This window comes from Pimephales promelas, chromosome 8 (assembly GCF_988280905.1).
Source record: "Pimephales promelas chromosome 8, fPimPro1.hap1.1, whole genome shotgun sequence".
Taxonomy (NCBI): domain Eukaryota; kingdom Metazoa; phylum Chordata; class Actinopteri; order Cypriniformes; family Leuciscidae; genus Pimephales; species Pimephales promelas.
Genome location: NC_142776.1, coordinates 29221619 through 29244487, shown reverse-complemented (window position 1 = coordinate 29244487; position 22869 = coordinate 29221619). Strand labels below are relative to the sequence as shown.

Genomic DNA, 22869 nt, shown 5'->3' with positions numbered 1-22869 from the left:
AAATGTTCGACGTAATCAAAATCGTGATTAAATTTCAAGCCCTGGTCTTAAAATCGTGTAGAAACAATATAGAAGAAATACATTTTGTCACTGTCCTTATGACATGCATATCACAGCAAGAGAATGATGCAGTCATATGATACCAATCTGTTAAATGATATCTCAAATTCATAATCTTAGATTGTTAAATCATTAACCTTCTACTATATTCTTGTCTGGAGGGAAAATGTGATGCAATGAACAAGAGGCACAATAGAGTGTTTGTGTGCTGGAGAATCCTGGCAACTCATTCCCTTGGGCCAGTAATCCCTCAGGTCATTGCCCCCACCCTCCCTCCTCCATTCCCTCTTTTTATCCCTCTCTCTTACAGTCTCACATACAGGTGTATTTCCCCTCATGTACATTTTGTTTCCTGGAAATGGTTGATGTTTTGTCGCTTCTTTCAGGTACATGGTTTCTCAGGAGGCCTTGCTGACAGCCAGCTGATCCCCATATTCCTCCATCCTCTCGTCTCACAAATCAGACCTCGGGGATCTCATTAGCAATCCACAGGCTTTTGGATATAGTGAGGCATTGACCTGTTGCCTGGGTTACAGCACAGTCCCCATGTCCCAGCATTAACTCCTGCTAGGGTACTCTCATATCCTTTGCACAAACTAAAAACAAAATCACAATCTACAATAAATCTACATTTTTATTGACTGCACAAGTATAATTATTTTAAGTGTATATCAAATATCAAAAACCACAGAGCCCCATATCTATTTTTTATTGACACAAGCAGTTTAAATAATTATTTTTGCTGTATGTGCATCATATTTGTGCATGATATGCATAAATCTACTGACCTTCATTTTACCTGCCCTTTTTGAAGCGGCCCATGCAAGTAATGGTACTGAGCCCTGACACCTGTTTAGAAGGCCTGTCATGAACAAAGAAAGAGCACAAGCACTTCATCGTCCCAATGAAACCTAATACAGCTCTAAATGCCAAAATCAGGATTTAATAGTGCTTTTAGAGTGTGTAACTTTATTTTTATTGTCGACAAAGTATGTTTTCTATCTGCACAGTCAAGTTCCAGATTTATGTTCAAAGTTGAAATGTTAGGTGGACAGAATTCTCACTTTTTCTTAAAATTTTTAAGTTTGGACTGATTAGCCAGTCTGAATTTAATAGTCAACTTTTGTGAATGAATTGAATTCATACACAAGTCATTTTTAATAATGTTAAACATTGATAATTATTACCTTGCATAATAATAATAATTAATAATAATTCATTACATTTATATAGCGCTTTTCTCGGCACTCAAAGCGCTTTACATAGAGAGGGGAATCTCCTCAATAATCATTTATCTATCATGTTTTCTGATGATATGTTTGAATTAGAAATGATTTCGGTTTAATAGTCTTTATTTTATTTTTTTGCATTCAAATGAATAAAAATTGCAAAGTAAGAATAGTAAAAAAAAAAAAAGTATATCAGTTGGGCCTTCGGTTTGTCTATTCAACACCTCAATGGAGTTTATTATCATTGTAAACAATTCAAATGATCATAGGAGCATACAAAGGACACATTTACTGATTGTCGATCGTCTTTTTTAACTTGAATCTAATGATGAACATTAGAAAGGAGAGTAAACCTTAAAAATAAAGAGTTGAGGAGGCTTATTCTTGTCTTTTGCCCTAAGTCTTGAGCAGAACAAGAGACACAGAGGATGGGGCGTGGTCTTTTTGAAGGTTAAAAGCTTGTCTCATTTGTGTACTCAGAAACCCAGTGGCACTTCCACACTAAACTAACCAATCACAGAATACAAGACACACCTGCTCATAGAAGAAGAGCAGGGATTGGTCACAGAGTAAAAATGACACCTGGGCAGGGCTCCAAGGTGTACCTGAAAACCTAGATGTTTTGTAGGAACGGTTTCTTCGCTTCAGGAGCTTTAGGAGATTGTGTTTCTTCTCGTGCTTGAGACTCCATTAGTAATGTTGAGTCTTCTTCAGCTGTCCTCAGACCGGTTCGAGAGGTTTGGCCTAGCGTGGAAGAAGCAATCATACCTTTATCAAGAGGAAGGAGCAGGAAGTGATCTTCCTCAGCGAAAGCGACGCTGCGACACAATGGCATCTCTTGTGCATGACTCCATACTGAATGACTGCAACAGGAATTGATAGGGTAACTAATCGTTATTTTTAATTTTTCTTAATATATTCAACAATTTGACCAAATAATTAATTAATTGCAAATAAATGTCTTTGTATGTCAGTTATTATGTACAACAGAAATGCTAATAGTAAACTATAAAAAAAACAATAATATGGATTTAAACATACATAGTATTTTAGATTTTTTTATACTTACAAAAATTCCTTTCTGACTTAAATATAAAAATGAAGTATGCATTTTAGTATGATATGTCAATCATTGAATTTTTTTAAACACAATGGACTATGAGTGCCCAGCATGTTAACTTTCACTTCCGTAATGTGTCAAACCTGTTTGATCAGTTTAAAACAAAGGGGTAAGAAGTACAATATGTAAAGCATTGCATTTAAACAAATTCTGTGAAATATACAATAAACAACATACGTTTTTAAAGTTATAATTTAATGGCGTTAAACATGAAATAGACTTGTTGCATCTGAGAAACTGTTTAAAGACTTTAAAAATGCTCTCATACGCATTATTTTTCTTCTCTTAATAAAAAGGTATTGGTGGTAACAAGAGAAAGGACACAACAATAGAGCCAAAACATAAAGACTTGCTTAGCTTGGTTTCAGTAGTAAGTGAGTTATCTTGAATCTTATCTAATCTAACGTACAGGTGAGGGGTCAGTCAGGTGCACATCAGGTTTAGGTGACAAAGATCAGCCATTTTGATTATCATGACTAAGCGCTTTCCTTACCACTGACGTTGTGTGGTTGTAATGGGATTTGGAGGCTGTAGACACAATTTTGTTTTGATGAAGGTGCGACCAATTAGTTGAACTCTCTCAGGTCAAGGAGGCGTCTCAAAGGTCACAGTTGCCAAGCAGACAGGGCAAGGTATACACTTAAGAAGAAAACTTCTGGGGTTTCAATGTTTGTCTAGAAAATGAGTAGGAGTTACAGCAAAGTGGAAGTGGCCCAGTCAAAATGACCATGAACGGCTTACATCAAAAGGATTGGGGTCTGATGCAAGCTAAGCGACGTATTAAGCTATTAAAAATGAATGACGGGCTAGTCAGGAAAATAGATAATCATTAACGAACACCTTACGACGTCTTGCGAAAGTACACTAACTATGATTTTATAGTGACACACAATATGAAAAGCATAGAGTCTTCCCTCCTGTTTCAGATGATCTACATTGGATGCCCATCTCCATCTTACAAGGCAGTTTTGGATGTTATATCTTCTCTAATACTGCCTGGTAATGATGCAGATGGTCCTCTGCGGGCATCGTTAAAAATGCTTTGCATCTGGGTGTGGACACGCAGACTATGCAAATATGCGCACATACAAATACACAATGGAAAATATCCCATGGTGAAATGTGTGTTCTTTGGCTGCTTTGAATGCTATATGATGCCAAAGAAGTTCATCTATTGTCTCTAGGGTACATCTTACCCGGCAGTGCTTGGCTGTTCACTGATGTTCTAACACTGTCTGGTAACGATGCACTCTGGGGGCTCAGTCACCGTGCATGGAGTTAATTGAATATGAACATAAAAGTGAAGTATATGAAATAAAGCATGTTGGCATGTGACTAGAATATGTTTTTTAAATCAAATCAGTGATTTAAAATGGAAAAACCAGTTGAGACGGCTTGATTGATATAAAAGGAGTCTGATTAAATACCAGAGAAGAAAATAGACCATCAGGTCTGAACCGCACCCTGTTTCATCCAAATGCCTGCATGAATGTCACGAAAGTAATTCCTCCATATCACACACCCTCTAATGTGTGCTAGTCAAGATCAGTTCATCCTCCTTTTCTTGTGTCTTATTGTGTGCATGACACCTGAGATCTGTGTGACAACACTAATTGAACTGCACCTACACAGTTCACCTTTCCTGTTTGCTGTACAGAACGGGAAGTGATGATTTGAAACCCATTTTACTTCTTTTCCTGGTCATATAATGGAAAATGCAAAGAAGCTAACTTTTAAGCAATTTAATGATAAAAGAAACATGCAAATAACTCACACACTCAAATATGACAAATATTGTTTGTTATATCTATGACCCAGTAAAATATTTTGTTTGTATTCTGAATGTGAAGAAGGAATAATGTCACTTTCTGTTCATTAAGTAATTGCAATTGTTCACCGAGAAATGAAAATTCTGTCATCATTTACTCAACTTCATGCACTTGTTTTTGCCTGAACAAAACATTATACATAACCTGATCAAGTTTACATCACAATCTATATGGATGCTGACTCTTCTGACATTGACCCTTTAGCTTTATGGTTTATTAACCTGCCATGATGAATATCTGCTTGCACTTTATGCTTTACTAGACCCTTTAAACAGTTTCCTTTAAGACCTTTCTCCTGAAAAAAAAATAACCACTTTAATTCGTCATTTTCTTTTTGTCTGCTTTCATCTCTTCTAGTCACATGACATCAGACCTTTTCTTCTGCCTCTCCGCTGCAGTAAAATCCTTTGATTTGTGTCTTACCAGGCAAGGTTAGATGTTGATACTCTGTCTAATACTGCCTGGTAATGCCATCAATCACGAGGAATTTGATCAACATTTATCCTTTTCCTAATGTAGTGACACTGTGACAATGTAACATTGACACATTTTTAGAATTGCTGTCTAATACAGTATTGAGTATGTATTTTCTTTTGACGTATTAAAGAATATGGATCTGACTGTTCCTTGTTTAATTGTATTCTTATTTTGTATTTAAGTCAATTAATGCAATAAAACAAGATTTACATCAAATATAGACTTTGTGTGTTACTTCCAGATGAAACACAGTGTTGAAATGACCAATGAAGTTTCATAAACTTTCCTTTTTTTTCTGATTATAAGGATTTTTATACATCATTGAAATTGCATATTTTGATTGGCTATATACAAAGCATTTTTAATGATAACAATTATACTTTGTGCTGTACAAATAGGCCTATATCCAGTAAATAGTTTTCTTTGAACAAAATCTCACAAAGTGCAATAGATATTTTAGAATATACACACTACACACTCACATTCAATGAACATTAGATAAAAGAGAAACTTAGAAAAACAAAAAAATCCAAAATTATATAGTAAAAATATGTAAAAGGTTCATCCACATATCTATACACTCTCAATGAACATTTATAAAACATTTCTAAAATGTTATAGTTGCCTATTATTTTATATATATATATACATATGATATATGAACATAAAGCCATATATATATATATATATATATATATATATGAAGAGTTCAGATGCAAAAGCCTCTAAATGCCATTTGAAATTTTCTTCTTTAATGATGAATTTTATCAAACTTGTATATTTAAGTTCAGTAATTTCACTTAAATAACAATTAATAGGTAATTATCATTGCCATTGAAGTGAAATTAAAAAATCATCATTAAAGAAGAAAATTTCAAATGGCATTTAGAGGCTTTTGCATCTGAACTCTTCATATATAAATGTGGCTTTATGTTCATTGAGAGTGCAAAAATATGTGAATGTACCTTTTACTGGATGTATAAAATAAAATCAGGCAGCGTGGCTTTTCATCCAGTCCACTAGATGTCAGCACTTACATTGTGAAGTCTTGACTGTTTACAATAACGAATAAACCAAAGTGTGCTACTACTTCCTTATCACGCTTTGCGACATAATTTAAAATAATAAAAACAATAACACATTCTGTCTTAACTGTATTTGCTAATCAACAGACATGACTGGAATACCGCCGGATTCGTGGCAACCACCCACAGTATCAATGGATACAACGTAAGTTGCACAGTACATTAGTAGTAGAATTGTGAATGAATGAGACACGTATTGATAATCAGTATAGCTCTGGTCATATATGTGTAAATAAACGTTTAGCTTTAATGCTTGTTTGTATGAATGATGCAGAAGGGTTAAAGATCGAATCACGCACTTATTGTTCTAGATCAGAGTGCTAACTTTACCAATGTCCGACTAATTTCGTTCTTCGGAATTTGCATCATTTAGACAAGGCTGAAGGATGTTATATGCTAGTTTTGGGCGTAATTAATTACTAAGTAATCTAATTTAAGTTACTGTAATTTAATTTTACAGTAATTCATTTTCCCTTGAATTAACATACTCTGAATTTTGCTGTAACTTACTTCTGTAAGGACTTCTGATGTAATTGCATTAAATACTGCATAGATTATAAAACAATAGTGGATTTAACATCAACATTTTATGTTATTTTTATTGTAATTTCTCCCTTTACACACAGTCTATCCTTGGATTGTTCAACTAACTTTAGTTGAGGTATGGGATATGGGATTTAGAAAGTAATGTTATCCAATACATTGTATAGAGAGCAATTAGTAGTCTAATTACTCTGTTGACGATGTAATTAGTAGCTAGTAATTAAGGTAACACTATTTGACAGTGTCCTTGCTGCATGTTACATGAATTTACTGTAATAATAACTATAAATTATGCATAATTACATGCAACTAGCCCAAACCAACCCCTATTCCTCCTAAATAGGGGTAACTCTATTAGATGTTGTTAATTAAGATATAGATACATTAAAATAAAGTGTAACCTTTATTAATGACTTTTTAGAGCAACTTACCCAACACTGAAGCTCTTACATACATGAGTGTGTTTGTGAATTTCTAAATGTTGTATGGCAGCAAATTCTATATTCACAAATAAAAAACTGCAAAGTTTATCTATACCAAAATGAGTCGCTGAAATAGTAATTAATGCTTATTACCAAAACAATGACACCGTGTAATGTCCTTCCTTACTCTACATTTCCAAATATAATAGGTTTAGAATTTGATTTAGGGAAAAATTAAGGTTTTTTTAATATATTGAATTTTTATTTTAAGTAATCTTGATTGTCTGTTATCAGTCATCTGTTTTAATCTATAACTTGTGAATCATTTCTTGATAAAAAATAATAATTTATAAACAGACATTTGGTTTGCTTGATGCTTAAATTAGCAACCCACCATTAAAATTAAATCAGCTATTATATCAAATTGTTTATCTGCTCTGATTCAATTTTGTGAAAACTGGTTAGAAAACAGTTAGACCGGTCCAATTAAAAGATCCAGTTCATGTATGAACAATTCATACATGAATCAGACATTGCTAGTAGACATCAACCTTTAATAGCATATTACCACATACCCACACTTCACATTGTCTTTTCAGGATGGGAACTATAGGCATAGAACTGTACTGGAATCATGCGCCAAAAACATGCAAGAATTTTGCAGAGCTGGGCAGAAGAGGATATTACAACAACATCAAGTTCCATCGCATCATCAAAGACTTTATGGTTCAAGGGGGCGATCCAACAGGCACAGGTGAGACAGCCATGGAAACAATACTCATTCGACATTTCATTTGACAGTTCAATATGATGAATCAAAGTAAGGCTGTTTTAAGAAGTCAAATTCTACATAGTTGTTACAGAACAATTGGTGAATTAATGTCAATAATTTGCTTTACCAAGGGAAACCATGACTACTTTAGTCTTCAGTACCATAATAGATTAATGTAATTTAATTTTAGTTTGTTTGGGTTGTTTAATACGGAAGCTTATCGCATTCACTAAATCGGAAACAAAATCGACGGTTTTTCTGAATTAGTAGTTTATTATCTCAGAATTACAGGGTCATTTTTCATGGAAAAAAAGTTTTTGCTCTGTTTTTCTAAATTAACGAGTTAATTATCTCAGAATTATGAGATCATTTTTCATGAAAAAAAAGTTTCTTCAAGTGAATGCAATACACTTCTGTAGTTTAACCATTAAGAGCATTTTTAAGAACATTTTTATGACAAATTTCTGCAGGTCGTGGTGGTGCATCTATATATGGCAAGCAATTTGAGGACGAATTGCATCCAGAGTTGAAATTTACAGGTGAGTAGAAATACAAGAGTGGATTTAATAGTTCTGTAAATAGCATTAATGAGCAGAGCACTCAAGTGCTATGGAAATATTTTGTCGTTTTATAAAAAATAATAGATTACAAGTTTATTCTAACTCAATCTGACTTGAAAACCATAAAGTCTTATATTAAATTTCATGATATATATATATACATTTTTAACTTGTTTATATTTTGTAGGTGCTGGAATTCTCGCAATGGCCAATGCGGGGCCAGATACAAACGGAAGCCAGTTCTTCTTCTCATTGGCTCCCACACAATGGCTGGATGGGAAACACACTATATTTGGACGGGTCTGCCAGGGCATTGGAGTTCTTAATCGTATTGGCATGGTTGAAACCAACAGTCAGGACCGTCCTATTGATGACATAAAGATTCTCAGAGTTAATGTACCTAACTAAGATGTAACATTTTATGCCTTATTTTTGTACTGTCCTTTTATTACATTAAACTTTCAGAGTTTTCATTAAATATGTTCTCTTGGTTACCCCGAGAGTACAAATCCCTGGACGGAGGGTGGGGTCTTAACTATACGAGTTTGGGTTAAATATAGGGAAACTGTCTTTTTAATGTGTACATTCCTTTACAAAATGCTAAATGACACACAGAAAGGTGAGTAATTATTTGGCAACTTGCATGAATGTAATTGGAGATGACAACTCACTCGCACTACATTAGTTGTTCATAGATCAGTAAAGATGTCTGGGTGTTTGAAATCCTTTCTTTGAAACAAAATAAGAGAAAACTATTATGCAATTTTTAACATCCAATATGGAGATAAAGTGTACTAGTGCCACAGCACAAGGTCACCAACAAAACATGTCATTTATAACTGCTGGCAGACATGATAACTAGCTTTAAATACGGTTAAATACAAATAGCATACATAAAAATTGCAACGGTATCTTGGCCTAGCAGTGCCTTTTTTTTTTGGCAGAACATCAGTTTGAAGCAATGTCACTGTAATCCTGAGTTTATGGACAGATGTTTTTTATGATCCTAGACTTCAAAGGATTTTTATTGAAAATTCACATTTCAGAGTGCAACTATCCTGGATTAAACGTAATCTGTGTCTATGGAAAAAAGTAAACAAAACCAGGGAGGTTGTGACCCACAGAATCCTATTATTTTTGGAGCCCAAAACGTTTTAAACGGGCTCTTGTTGAGTTCATAAGCTGTTCAGCATCCCATGTGGAATAAGTAGAATAAATCATTTGAAAGCATTGCTTTTTATCATCCGGGATTTGGGGAAAACGAACAGTCTGCAAGAAAAATTATTTACCTTCTACCCCATATAAATAAGGATGATTTGCAGTATGATCTGATAGACGGTAAAATGATTCTGCTGCGCATTCTGTAAAATACATAATCTGTTATACAAAGTATAATGAATCTAAAAAGATATTACAATGTGAGATTAAACAACTTATTTATCTACTAGAAAAATACATTTATCTCTTATACATGGTCTTTTCTTCCAAACATATTGGTGCTGATCAAGCACATGTTACATAATGCCCTCAAGGTATGTGAAACACTGAATATCACTGACAGAAATATCAATAAAGCTCTTACCATGGATAAAATAAAAATAGCCTGAAGGCTCAGTTTATCTCATAACTATACGAGATAAACTATATGATATATTCTATTCTATTCTATATATTTCTATATTCTAACCCAATGAGCAGTAACAGGCAAACACCATGGTTTAAAAAGTGCAGATGATTAATAATAGATATTTAATTAATATTTATTATTAATTACATTTGTACGTTATGTTTTAAAACATCCTTGAGTAGGCGTTTTTCCCTTTGCAAATTTATGATGTGTAAAATGTGTTGCCACTTCTACGTGTACACGAGATTTATTACCTCTTAAAATCTTTCATTTCTTTGTTCCTTCTTTTACAAGCTCTTATAGTGTAGCCTTTGCTGCCATCTACTGGACTAAGCAGACAGTTGACAAAAGTACAGTACACAATGTTCACAATTTGTTTTTCACGCACGAACTATCCGTCTTGTTCTCAGACATTCAAACATGTAGCACTTGATGATATTTCCATGTTTTAAACATGTTTTAATGTTGACATTACATTTAATCACATTCATTTTTATTATACAAGCCTTTCTCTTCAAAAGTTTATATGACTGAAAATAACATTCAACATGGGGCATGCCTGCTTTGCATCATAAGAATGGGGAAGGGTTGTGACAGTAACATCAACAGACTATAGGAGATCTCCAATCTGTTTATAGAGACTGCAATGTCCATCTAACGGAATGACTGTCAAGGCGTTGCTCTTTCTACAAATGGCTGTGGCAAAAGTATAGTGTCTGGTTGCGCCAACACAAACAAACACAGGAGAAGCTGACTGCAACTGCATACCTATATATGTTATGTACATACACAGAATTACATACTTACAAGAAAATGTAAATACTGTATATAAAGAAACAATCAAAAAAATCTAATTGAAATCGGAATTCTTGAGACGAAACGTTAACATTAACACATCTTTTCATCAGGGAGGATAGAAACATTGAGTGTAAATCACCTCATCTGAGCATTTTACAAGTCCGTCTCTGTGTGGTACATTCATACAGAGAGTAAGACCGTTTGAGAGCGAAACAGTTTGAAGAGCTTCAGAAATGCAGTCTCCGTTACAGAGTCCATGCATTGCACTCTCTTTAACTCGGACACATTTGAGACACATTCACATTAATGTACAGTACATCACAGTCATTGAGCTTCGCCTAAGCTTTATTATGACAATGTAAGTCTACCGCCAATAGGACAGGTCATTCGATAAGGTCACTGCAAAACCCTCTTCAAGTGGAATACCATCCCAGGTTTAGATGAGAAACTTAATTATGATCGCTCGACGAGTGGCGGTATTCCATAACTAAGAGGTTCAATGTTGTTTTCATGGAAACAAAAGTTTCAACTTTAGGTCAATAAGCACATTCAGTCATTGCACTTCTTGGTAAATTTGGAAAAATCAGGATTTCACACAGGGATTTACAGTACTTTCAGATGATTGCTCACCCCATTGCAATTTCAGTGCAACTAACCTGGGTCTAACATGTAACTCAAGTGCTGATTTCCCCTGAAAATGAGTGAAAACAATGATGTGCATGGAAGATATATAAAACAAAAACCAACCAAGCGACCAACAAAACAAGCATTTACACTCCAAAGCGGCCCCACGCAATCAAAGTCAACACAGGATTCTAGTTAGTAGTGCTACTGTACCTTTAAAATTCCACTATAGCTACACGTTATTGTAAAAGAGTGGATGAAAATCACTTATGGCACAATCAAGTTCTCTATGATCCCACACCTACAGACAAGATGACTAGATTTTTTTTCCCCTCAAGCCTGGTTTAAATACACATATAGCGCATGTTTATCAAGATGAGGCCTGAGAAAGACAGTAAACTACTGCTGATCCAGTCCTTTCTGAATGCACACAGACACAGCTGTGACTTGTATCACAGAACATGTTCTTGAACAACTCAAACAAATTCTGATATGACTCCATTAGCTGTTATTGCAAAATGTTTATCATACCACAATAATAAAATATAGATGTTAAAAACTAGATCGATCCTCTGAAAAGTGTCTAAAAGTGTCCAAATAGTTCATCATCGCATTCTTAAAGTACATAATAAGTCTATGTAATCGTGATTGTGAGTGTAATATGTTGATTTTATTTGGATTTCCTATTTGGCAGCAATATTGTATTGAACTGCAAGGCTTTTGAAATTAAAAACGTCACAATGATGTAGCGTGTCATTTTTAAAATAGTTCTAAATTAGAAAAATTTGGGTGATAAAAAAATAAATCACATTACTCGAAACATTTTCGTTAAGAAACAAGATACCTGTACCTGGCCCTTAAAATATTTCCTTTCAATTATGGCTTCTCACAGAACGTGATGTTTCTCACATGATAAAAGTAAGTAATTATCAACATTTTGCTAATAATCCACAATAAGTCAGGCCCACAAAGCCCTGCACCCAGAACAATATGGCTGCCAGTGAGATTTTGAAAAACTAGATCTATGTCCATACCAAGCAAGTAAGATAAAAACCTCAGCTCTTGGAGGTCCCTAGCAAAATTTTCAGTATAGCTACATCAGTATTGTTGGTGAGAAATAAATTCTTTTTCAGGGCTGCGTGAACAACCATAAGACAGCGAATGCTAAAACTGAAAGAAAAACAAAAAAAAAGATGTATGCCCATTTTAGGACAACAACTGTGTTATAAAAATAGTTGATTTATGAAATTCCAATGAAAAACAGCAGTAATGTTAGGGACTATAAAATATCACTTTTAACTAATTTGGATAGATAAAATGGGATTTCACTGGGAATACACTGACATGTCGGGTTTTTTAGTGTACTTGTAGACAAAACATTATAAAGTCCTGAACTGATCATGATGTAATTGTAAGGAACAGCTGCATTTATGTCTTACATGTTGCTGATTGTTAGCCCTAAAATTCAACATTTACCAATGGCACATTATATTTTTGGCACAATATGTTCAAATACAGTTATTATTCAACATGAAACTGCAGTTTAAAAAAGACATTAAATAATACCAAGGTTGATTCTGTGGTCTCCCATACCACCTTTGGTATCTCTAAAACGACTAATCTAACAACATCTACTTGTACGAATAATTCAAATACGAAACAATAAATAAAGGAATAAATAAATTGACAGACAGCGAGCTAGATAAATAATTCTAAATTAAATAAATATGTTTTGCCTCATGATTCCTGGCATGATATTTTTTAAGATATAAAAAAATAATTAACATTCTTCCCTCTGAATATGCATATGGTGCTTTACATAGCTTTACAAAACATAAATGTACATAAATACACTCTTGGATTCACAGAAAATTGTCACTCTCAGGTTCTCTATATATTATCACATTAGGGACATGAGAATAGTCGTTTTAATTGTATTTTACTTTCTGCTTCATCTATCTACAAACAGTAATACCCTTTTTTATAATTGAAAATATTGATTTACTTTATGTTTCAAAGCGAATGACTGCCGAGGACTCAATTTTGGGGAGAGTGAAAAACAAAAATAACTGACCGCATTCTAATAGGAAAAGAGACGGACATAGCTAAATAAAAAAAGGACCAGCAATGGTTCTCATAGCTAAAGCTTGAGCAGGTACTGAACAAAATAAGCTCATTTTTGGATCAGAATTAGCCTCCCTTTCTATGCGTTTTGCTGGGCCAAAGTCCGGGACATAGCACTTCCATCTCAAAACCACCAAGAACCCATGAAGACTATTGATCATATTCTGAATAATTACTTTTAATTGGGTAAACTTTATTTTACCATCCCTTAGTGGGAATTATGAAATTAGGAGAGGCTCAGTTACAATTTAAGAAAGATAAGTGCAAACTGAATTGATCAAATCAATTCCTGAGGATAGAAGAGTCAAGAGGCATTCAAATACGGAACAATTCGCTCTCTTTAACCTTGTTGCAGCCACCACAAAGCTATATGGGAACTGAAACAAACAGCATGAGAGAAACTGCTGGAGTATCTTTATCATTACGAAGAATGTTCAGTTATTTGAAAGCTTGATCTATTTTTTCATAATTATAGTATTATCTTACATGTGATAATGAAACACTTATGGTGGTGTCAAGTCTTTTTCTGCTCAAGTGTCAAAATACTATTCTGCCTATACTGAAAAGTAAAAGAATAGTTCACCCAAAAATGATTCATCCTTTCATCACTCAAAATATATATATATTTTTGTTATCTAGCAGGTTGCTGTCTTTCATTGTTGGGTGAAGTATCCCTTTAAATTCCCAACAAACCATAAAATGACAAATAACATAAAAAATAACTGAATAAGAAACACTGCAGAGGGTTTACTGAATCAAATATTTTTTCCGAACCCAATTCTTTGGCCCAAAGGCCAGACAGCTACCAAAAACCATATAATAAGTAGTTCACTGTCATCTCCCAACCTTCCCACACAAAATGTGAGGAAAAAAATAAATAAAAAATGCTCAGTGCTTGGCTCAACAGTTACTATTTCATCAAGCAGCAGTTGGTATGAATGTAGAAAATGAGAAAATATCACTTCATGATAATGGTGGGAGAAAAATACCACCAAAACTCTCTTTCCTGAACATTTTTCCCCTCATTTATATTCCTGGCATACCTGTAACTCTCTCGATCCCTTTTTTCCCCTCTCACAGAGGCAAGTCGGTGCTGTTGTGGCGTGTCTTCCGCGAGGTGCCGTCATCCCGAGGGAGAGCCTTCTGTAGGTTGGACATGGCTGCGGTCTTCTTTAGGTCAATCACGGCGTAGCATTCTCCGCGACGAGAAGATGGAGCCGCTGCGGCGGCGGCTGCCATGCCACGTTTGAGGGGAGGAGGTCTCTGTGGTACCGGAGCCCCTCCTCCGTGTCCCGAGCAACCAGAGGGCTCACCCTCCAGGTCCACCTGGATGTAGTTGAGCTGGCGAGAGGGAGGAGGCGGCGGGTGACGGCTATGCTTCTCGCAGGTGGCGCTGCCACGTCCCGCTCGCTGACGTCTGAAGTCGAAGTTGAAAACCCGGTTGGCCCTCTCGGCTGGGTGAGGGTGGGGATGGCAAGCGTGACGAAGACGTGTTGGAGGCTGTATCTGTTAGAGTTTGCATGAAAGTACATTTCAGAGTTACCACACTTTTTGACTAATGACTTTCCGAATTTTTTAAAAACTCCCTTTTGCTTCAACTCTCAATACCTAGCCAACTAAATTATTTTAGACTTGAGCATAAAATGTATAAAAGTATACAATCACTACATAAATGTTCTTGACTTTCATGTGATCTTTTTTATATTCATATTGTATCATCATTTTTATAAAACTCTATTTTATGTGATTGAAATGAGATTTTGGAATTTATCTGACTTTTCCAAGCTGTACAATTCCTTGATATTTCCCTGGAATTAGATTTGGCCTATTCCTTACATTTACTTGCTTGTGCTTTTGTTGATGTGCGAGTTTAGTAGTTACAGGTTTTTCAAGTCTCTAAGAGCAATACTTCTTGTAGAGCTAAACATAACTATAATATACAGTATATTGTTATATTTATAAAAAAAAAAATGCATATTTTACAGTTCCCTGATATGTAATTAGATTTGGCATATTCTCACAAGCGACATGTGTTTGCTTGTGCTTTTGTTTACACACCTGTTCAGTGTTGACGTAGTTCTGCAGAGCATCACGATGAATCCCACCGCCACTCTCCTGATGATATCCGTTTGGGGTTGTGGGCCCTTCAGAATACTCGTAGTCATCATATTCTTCTTCCTCTTCCTCCTCATACTCATCCTCGTCCTCATCTTCATCCTGATCCTCTTCTTCATCACGCTGAAGCGCACGGTATTCCCAAACCGGGGGGAGCGAAGGAAGGTTTTCATAGTTGAGCAAAGCGGTGCGCCGATGACCACCAACCCCCATTCCCCGGTCACAGCCATATCCCTGCGGAGGCAGCGAGGAAGCGTGCGTGTGTGTCAGCGGGAGGGAGTGCGGATGTGTGTGTGTGCGGGAGTCACCGGTGGTGCTGCTACTGCTACTGGAGCCCAAAGACTGAGATTGGGACACAGTGCTCGGACTTAGCCTTTGCCTACGCGCCCCTCGGAGTCCGTTGATATTCTCGTACGTCAGCTGGCTTTCTGAGCAAGGCTCCATGCTCGGGTGCCGGTGCATTAGATGATGGCAATGGTGATAAGAGTGTGTGTTGCACATGTGTACGGACGGAGTCTCCTCTCCTTCTGTTTCAGAGCTGCCATCTGGTGCTCGAAGCGGGTGAGTGACGTGACGGTCTCTGTCTCTCTCCATCATGTGGCGCTGTGCTGGGGTCGGACCCAACATGAACTTCACCTCCTGAGCTCCGGGCTGGAGGAAGACCTGAGGGTCTTTGTGAGGGTCGTCCAGAGGGCAGCAGTGCAAGCTGGGCTGGCCCGGGACCGCCCCCCCACGTATGGTTGTGGTAGTTGAGGTTTCCGGGTAGGTGGTGGGCCGCACTTCGGGCAGGGAGTGGACACAGTGGCGGCTTGAGAGGTCAGTGTCCATTCCCACTGTATTCACATATGTATGAGTCTGAAAACAAGCGAGAACATTTCGTAAGTTGCTACCGTATGGATTACCGTATGGATATTTTAACACCTGGAAAAAGGTGTGTGATGCACAGAATCTGTACAGTCTATTTTTAAAATTTGATCACCTAATTCATTTCAAGCAAAGTGAAATTACAAATACATGAATTGTCAGTGCATTTAAAGAGGCATTTATTCAATTCAATAGAACAAACACACTTTTTAAGTGAAACAATTCACTTATTAGAAGCTATGAGGTTTTAAATGTTTGTGAAACACAGTTAATGTTATTTACTTGAATCTGTGGTAATTCTGCTAGAACCATAGACAGTATAAGAAGCGGACAGAGCCATCTCATTGGAACTCCATTGAGACAAGTGAAGCCCGTTTTTGGCGATTTTTTAACACTTCCGTTCCTGACGCGCAGACTCAAACCGACTCAAACAGAGCTTGACGACGTAGATGTGACGTGAACAACCCGTCTGTCTTCTAGTGGCTGTGGCATGAGAAATCTGAATCATTCCCTTCTGAAACTTGCAGAGACGGAGAGTGTGAGTAGGAGCTGTCCATGAGCTTGGAGCACGAGAAATTTTGCTTGGTATTCTGATTAATTATTTTATCATTTTGCCTCCACATTTCCCTGACTGCCCGCAAGCTTTTCCTCCTGTCCATATGGTAATCTCTCTACTGTGCGACAGAGTCACATGGTTATGACGCAAAAAACTGCTTCTACGGGGCCATAACATAAGCTACAAAGTAATGGAGCATTTTATACATTGTCATGTTTCTTTAGAAATAAATAAAGGACAAATCGGGTCTTCAAACGCCTCAGATGTAAAGCTATTCGCTGTCAAAGTGACGCCAAAATGAATGGGAGTCAATGGAAATGCTAACACTCTGCTACAAGATGGCAGCTCCCGCGAGGCTTCAACTTCCGGTCGATGGATTACCCCGTTGAAATTATTTTTTGAGCTGAATTGGTTAAGGGTTCCAAAAATTACAATTCTATCATCATTTACGCTCATGTTAGTCCAATGTTATTTTGGACCCAAATGGCAAAAACATTAGAAACATCATTCCACGTAAATTGTTCTGAAGAAGAAAGAAAGTCATACAGGTATGGATTGACATGAGGGTGAGTAAATGATAATAAAATGGTCATTTTTGGGTGACCTTTCCCATTGCAAAATCAGCTTTTTTTTTTATTTGTTTGGTTTGGTATGTTGTGGCTAATGCAGTCCTGCTTGTGCATCTCGATACTTTTTGTGGCTTCTGTATATGTGCACAGGCAGGTGTTTGTTCTCACTTGGTCATCCAGTCCCATGAGGCTGTGTCTGAGGTCGTTGGTGAGAGAGGGCTGTGATGAGTCTGCACTGATTGGGTATCCTGGGTATCCATTAGGAAAACCCTGCATCGGGAACGCTGGGGCTACACAAACGGAACAAAGCACAGTACACATAAGCAGGTGATATTTAGACATCCCTCCTATAAAGGTTCTGTTGATTATGAGCAAGACATAAAAATAAAGTTGTGAAAGACATTAAATGAATGTAGAGATGTGTAAATACAGGTGGCTAGGTGTTTAAATGTGCATGCTTTTTTTTACTGATAAAAAATCCATACCATTGATGTGACATTTAAATTCATTTACATGTACATATGAAACCCTATTTGTTCAAGTGTGTTGATAGGCTATTCCAGCTCACTATTGGGTGTCTGTGGAGTTCGAGGCATGTCCATCTCCGGCGCATGCCCGGGCCGGGTCATGATCATAGGCTCTTCCACCACATTGATGCTGTTACACTGCATTAACTCCTGCAGCAGGTTGAAGATCTCTTCTGCACGAGAGCACTTGAATGCAAATATCCCTGTCAAAACATACAAGAATAATAAAAAATGCAAGAAAAATAGTAAATGCATAGGTGGAGTGTCACTTTTATCCATGGGGGAAGGCGCAAAAACATATTGGCAGCATGAAATTAAACTTAGTTTAACAATGACTACAATTAATATAAATAGTATGCACATTAAATCAACCACCCCCTCCTCAGAGTGCAACAGTCAGGTTCCAGAAGGAAAACTCATTCCATTTTCTCCATAAGGAAATTGATTTTGAACAATAACTTACAAACCTTTATAGATCACGATAGACTCACTGTGAGTTTAGAGGTTAACCAATGGTATGCTTCAGCAGACATAATTTTAACCTATTTTTTTTTAAATAATTGTGTTTAATAGCTAAATTTATTGTGAAAAAGTACATTACCCATGATGCTGCTGTATAAAAATTTCATCAATCAGTCGCAACAAGCAAATCGGGGCAAAAGAGCCTCCATGAAGCAATCCGAATGACGTTAAAATACTTAAAGCTACACTGTGTAACTCTTTTAGTTTATTCTTAGCTAAAAACACTTAGTTCTTACAAAAATATATGTGCTCATTAATGTATATTTACTTCATTCAAGTAATAAAGTATTCTCGAGAGTGTATAATATGCCATTGAAAATACATACGGGTAAGGGGTTCTAATGTCGGTCGCCATTGTGCCCCTCCATCTTGAAAGTACATTAGCCAAAGAGGGACATACCCGTTAATTCAAGCTTCCCCTTTCGCGTTTGCGTTTGAGTTAACACTCATGGACGAGGTCGAACTGGAAGCCATGTTAATCTTGGACTACATTGGCCACCGTAGGAGTTAAAACGAAATCGGAATTGAGAGTAACCGAAACTAATATTCACTGGATGGTCATATACCTTTTCACCGCTAGATGGGGGTAAAAATCACACAGTGCAGCTTTAAATATATTTATATATTTTATCATTTATATATATATATATTAAATTAAAGTCATTGAGTACATGGTCTTGTACATTTGTCTTTTTTTCAAATACTTTTTTGCTTCAAATAAAACTTTTTGCTTCAAATAAAAAGTGTGCGGATATTAAATGTACTCTATATATCTATGAACAAATGTAACACACAAATCAGTCTTACATCTGCATAATGTAAAGGTAAGAATCATCTCACCTTGTCCTGTCTGACAACGACGGCCACTCTCGAAAGAGAAGAGGTTGGAATCGTAACCATATCGCCGCAGGCAAAGGTATGGCCACCGGATGGCGTCACGCTTGCGTGTGTGCAGAATGAGCTCTGTCTGGGTGAGCTCCATGGTTCCTGAGCCCAACTCATTTCCCTCATCATCCACATTAGTCACCTGTCAAAAAAACCCAGTTATCTCAGATCCAAATGTTGCTCTACAAAGCAAACTTAGCATCTGTATATTAATGTGGCACTTAAAATATTTACCACCATAGTACAGTACTTTTTAAAAAAAGGTTTGTTTATATGAGAAAGTATGAATACACAGGTGTCTTTTGAAAAGCACCTTGAATTTGTTGAGATGGTTGTCTTGGATAGCGTCTCTGTATAGACAGCTCCAGCAGCTCCCCATAGCTTCAGCAGGCCAGCTGAAACCTTAAACAGGGACAAACGGGTGAGTTATTTCTAGAAATATATGGAGACAGCTAGAAGGACATTTATAATTTGTTATTTGTGCATAAAGAGATGACTGAAGACAAAAAGTACACTTATGCATGCTCACCTGGTCCAGGCCATTAGTGGGAGTGATGCTTGCGTCAATCCCAGAATCCTCTGCTGGGTGTCATGGCGGAAGTGGGGTGTGCTTGTAAGAGCATCCAGGCCCAGTGCACAAATATTTCATTTCTCCTATGAAACAGCGAAAAAGAAGAGACTTGATGTACAATCCTCCGAGTATACGGTCCCCTTTTTCATGAACTACTGTGATTAAGACACAGGGAATGAAGTTTATCCGTCTCCTCTGACTCCCACTAGAGAAATAAAACGTAATTACTTTACTGGGAATCTTATTCTCAAGAGAAATGTAGCTTGCAATTCATGGTTTCAAATTCAGCCCATAAGATGTGGACTGATACTTAAAAAAGATGGCTAATAAATGATAACCTCATTTTGTATTTCAGGTGGCCTCAAAAAAGCCAGTTCTGTGTGTCCAATTGAATGTCATAAAAATGATGCTGGTATGTAGAAACACAATAAAAATGAAACTTTTGATTGTGTGATCCCACCACGAAAAGTTGAGAATTGGGTCGAAAAGTCTATCCAAATAGAGTACCATGTTTATGCATTGCTGTGCTACTGTGTTTCTCCAGTCACTGTAATAATGTATTATTATATTAAAAACCCATAGACAAAATTCCAACAGGTGTCATTACTTTCTGCAAGTGTGGACCACTATCTAATTCAGTGTAAACATGATTTTAGACCCATTCATGAACTATATCTCAAAATGAATGTCAGTAAACATGTTTAGAGTTTTTAAAAATATGCAAGAATAACATTGACTTCCTTAAAGTTTAAATTAAAGATCAATTTCTGCAAGTAACAAGTAATGTAAGTTTATCAACACAGCAGTTCATCAGAAAATCATGTTAATTAATTTTCATAAGCATGATGGACCACATCAGAAAATCTCACAATGTATGAATAAAAACAATAGCTAAAATAACACATTTTGCTCTGAAATTATGCAACACACTCTCAGATCAATGCAAATTATTTTGCAATGAATACCTAAAACATGCATAAATTTCCATAAATTTGACATGCATAAACATTAATAAATATCACTGTTTCATTCTTTAAACTTTTTGCTCTGATTCTCTGCATACTTGTAGAATGGAAGAATGAAAAATAGAACAAGAAAATTTAATCAATGGCAAGAGTAAATTATTGTTTGTGTCTAATATTTAAACAGCAGTTATGTAACAAAGACTTCCATAAAAATGTCAACTCAAATCCAATTCATATATTAAAAAAAAATTAGATTAACTACAACATAATGCTAAAATATAACTTGTATATTAGTCGTCTGTTTTATAATATTAATATCAACATAAACATGACTCAAAATTACTAAACTAGTGTTCAGGCTGGTCAATAGCATCACAGGCATTTAAAAACGCCATAATTTATTTCGATAAAATGAAGTATGCATGATTAAATGCAAAAAGGTTCATGCTGGAAGATAATTTTAAATGTGTGCCTGGCCCTTCAATTGAATTTATGTGCAACTCATTAATAAAGTTTGTCCTGCATATGAAGGCCCAGTCATAAAGTTGCTTTCCACATAACCCCAGACTAGTATTAGTGCCATACACTACACAGAAAAAAGGATCTGTACAATCAATGCAATGGAGGTAGGCTTGAAGATAATCCATTTAATAATTTATCTCTTTTTGTATACTGATAAGAAAGTATATGAGCATGTCAGTTCATAACATCAGGCCACACAATGTCTCGTGCCTCACAGTCGAACCTGAAATCCACGTTTAATTTTCTGAGGTCTATCATGAAGGACCAGTCGCGTTTGGAACCTGGAAAATTGTGTTTTCTGGCTGTAGTTTATGCAATAAACCAGAATCGTAAATCTAAATCTCGTGCAGCAGGTCTTCAGAATAGACACTTAGTGACAAACAGATGTAACTTGAACGTCTTGAAGCACATCACCTCCGCCAAGAACCAGTAAAGATCGTAGAACTGCTGCACAAATCTGCAGGGCTAGCTTTTTAAATGCTAAGACAGTAAAGCAAAGTAGAAGTCGAACCAGTAAAAGCAACACTTGCGGCGTTCATGGAGAGGTCTCGCTCGCTACGTTCCAGCCTTTGTATCAACGTTAGTGTTACACGACCACTTACCGTTTGCAGCTGGATGCTAGTAATATGTGTATCAAACACAACACATTCACGCAAACTAACGAGATGAATGAGAGCAGGATGCGATAGGGCTCGCGCTGTTCCAGCAGCATCAAAACACGTTTCGGCTACTGCAGAACAATTCAGCTGCGGTTGCTACTCACATGTTTGGCAATGATTGCAATACGAGACGAGACAGATGAAGGATGCGAACAGCAGTCCACCGCAGATGCTATACCATCGTACTTGGCGGTCGGCGTGGTGGTCGTTTTGATGCTTATTCTAGTGGTTAGACCAAGAAAATAGAACTGCGTGAAAATATAACAATAAAGGCAATTGTTTTTTCCCCCCGTAACGCCCCCTTGCTGCGGCACGGGCCTCTCTTTGACATTTCCCGACCACCAGGGTGAGAGTTCAGGCAGACAACGAGGGCTGCTGGAGCGACAAGAAGGTAGAATATGCTGGAGGACCAGAAGATGTGTTTGAGCATCACACGATGACGTGTTGGCAGCAGCTCTATTTAAATCCACCTTGCTGTCATTTAAGACAGACAAAGCAAATTCTTATTGGTTTATACATTCAGCATTCTGTCAAACAGGTGTTTTTTCGATTAGAGAAATGGTTTCAAACTTTCATTTCTGAATTGTTTGTAACAGTCCAATATTCATTAGCCTACTTATGATTAGCTGTCCAACAGTTTATTGAAGAAGAATAAAAATGTAGGTACAGATTTAGCTAAAATCTCAGGGCCATTTGTATGAGGTGTGTGAAATTCTACTCCATTTGATAAAAAGATAAATATTTTTCATATAGATTAAAACACATTTACCAAGTTTTTATTCATACAGCAAAACACGTACCATTTTCTACACAAAGATATTTCTGTTTGCTTTTACCATCACAT

At 36.5% G+C, this 22869-nt stretch overlaps 2 protein-coding genes across 4 annotated transcripts; one reads left to right on the top strand and one right to left on the bottom strand.

Moving 5' to 3' along the window:
* Positions 1-1542: 1542 nt before the first annotated feature.
* On the bottom strand, positions 1543-22470 carry frs3 (fibroblast growth factor receptor substrate 3). Of its 3 annotated transcripts, XM_039689377.2 has the most exons (9): positions 22130-22470; positions 19838-19962; positions 19622-19710; positions 19264-19450; positions 17943-18104; positions 17543-17664; positions 15329-16240; positions 14314-14776; positions 1543-2152 (listed from the first exon to the last, which is right to left on the bottom strand). In XM_039689377.2, the coding sequence occupies exons 3-8, from the start codon at positions 19685-19687 to the stop codon at positions 14345-14347; spliced, it is 1881 nt and encodes a 626-aa protein (XP_039545311.2). In that variant the 5' UTR covers positions 19688-19710; positions 19838-19962; positions 22130-22470; the 3' UTR covers positions 1543-2152; positions 14314-14344. The 3 variants fall into 3 exon arrangements, with proteins under 3 accessions (XP_039545311.2, XP_039545310.2, XP_088990431.1); XM_039689376.2 differs by lacking the exon at positions 1543-2152 and having other exon boundaries at positions 10158-14776; XM_089134305.1 differs by lacking the exons at positions 1543-2152; positions 22130-22470 and adding an exon at positions 21969-22114 and having other exon boundaries at positions 10158-14776.
* Positions 5763-8575, top strand: ppil1 (peptidylprolyl isomerase (cyclophilin)-like 1). The gene is made up of 4 exons (XM_039689396.2): positions 5763-5945; positions 7365-7519; positions 8008-8076; positions 8285-8575. The coding sequence occupies exons 1-4, from the start codon at positions 5890-5892 to the stop codon at positions 8503-8505; spliced, it is 501 nt and encodes a 166-aa protein (XP_039545330.1). The 5' UTR covers positions 5763-5889; the 3' UTR covers positions 8506-8575.
* Positions 22471-22869: the final 399 nt, after the last annotated feature.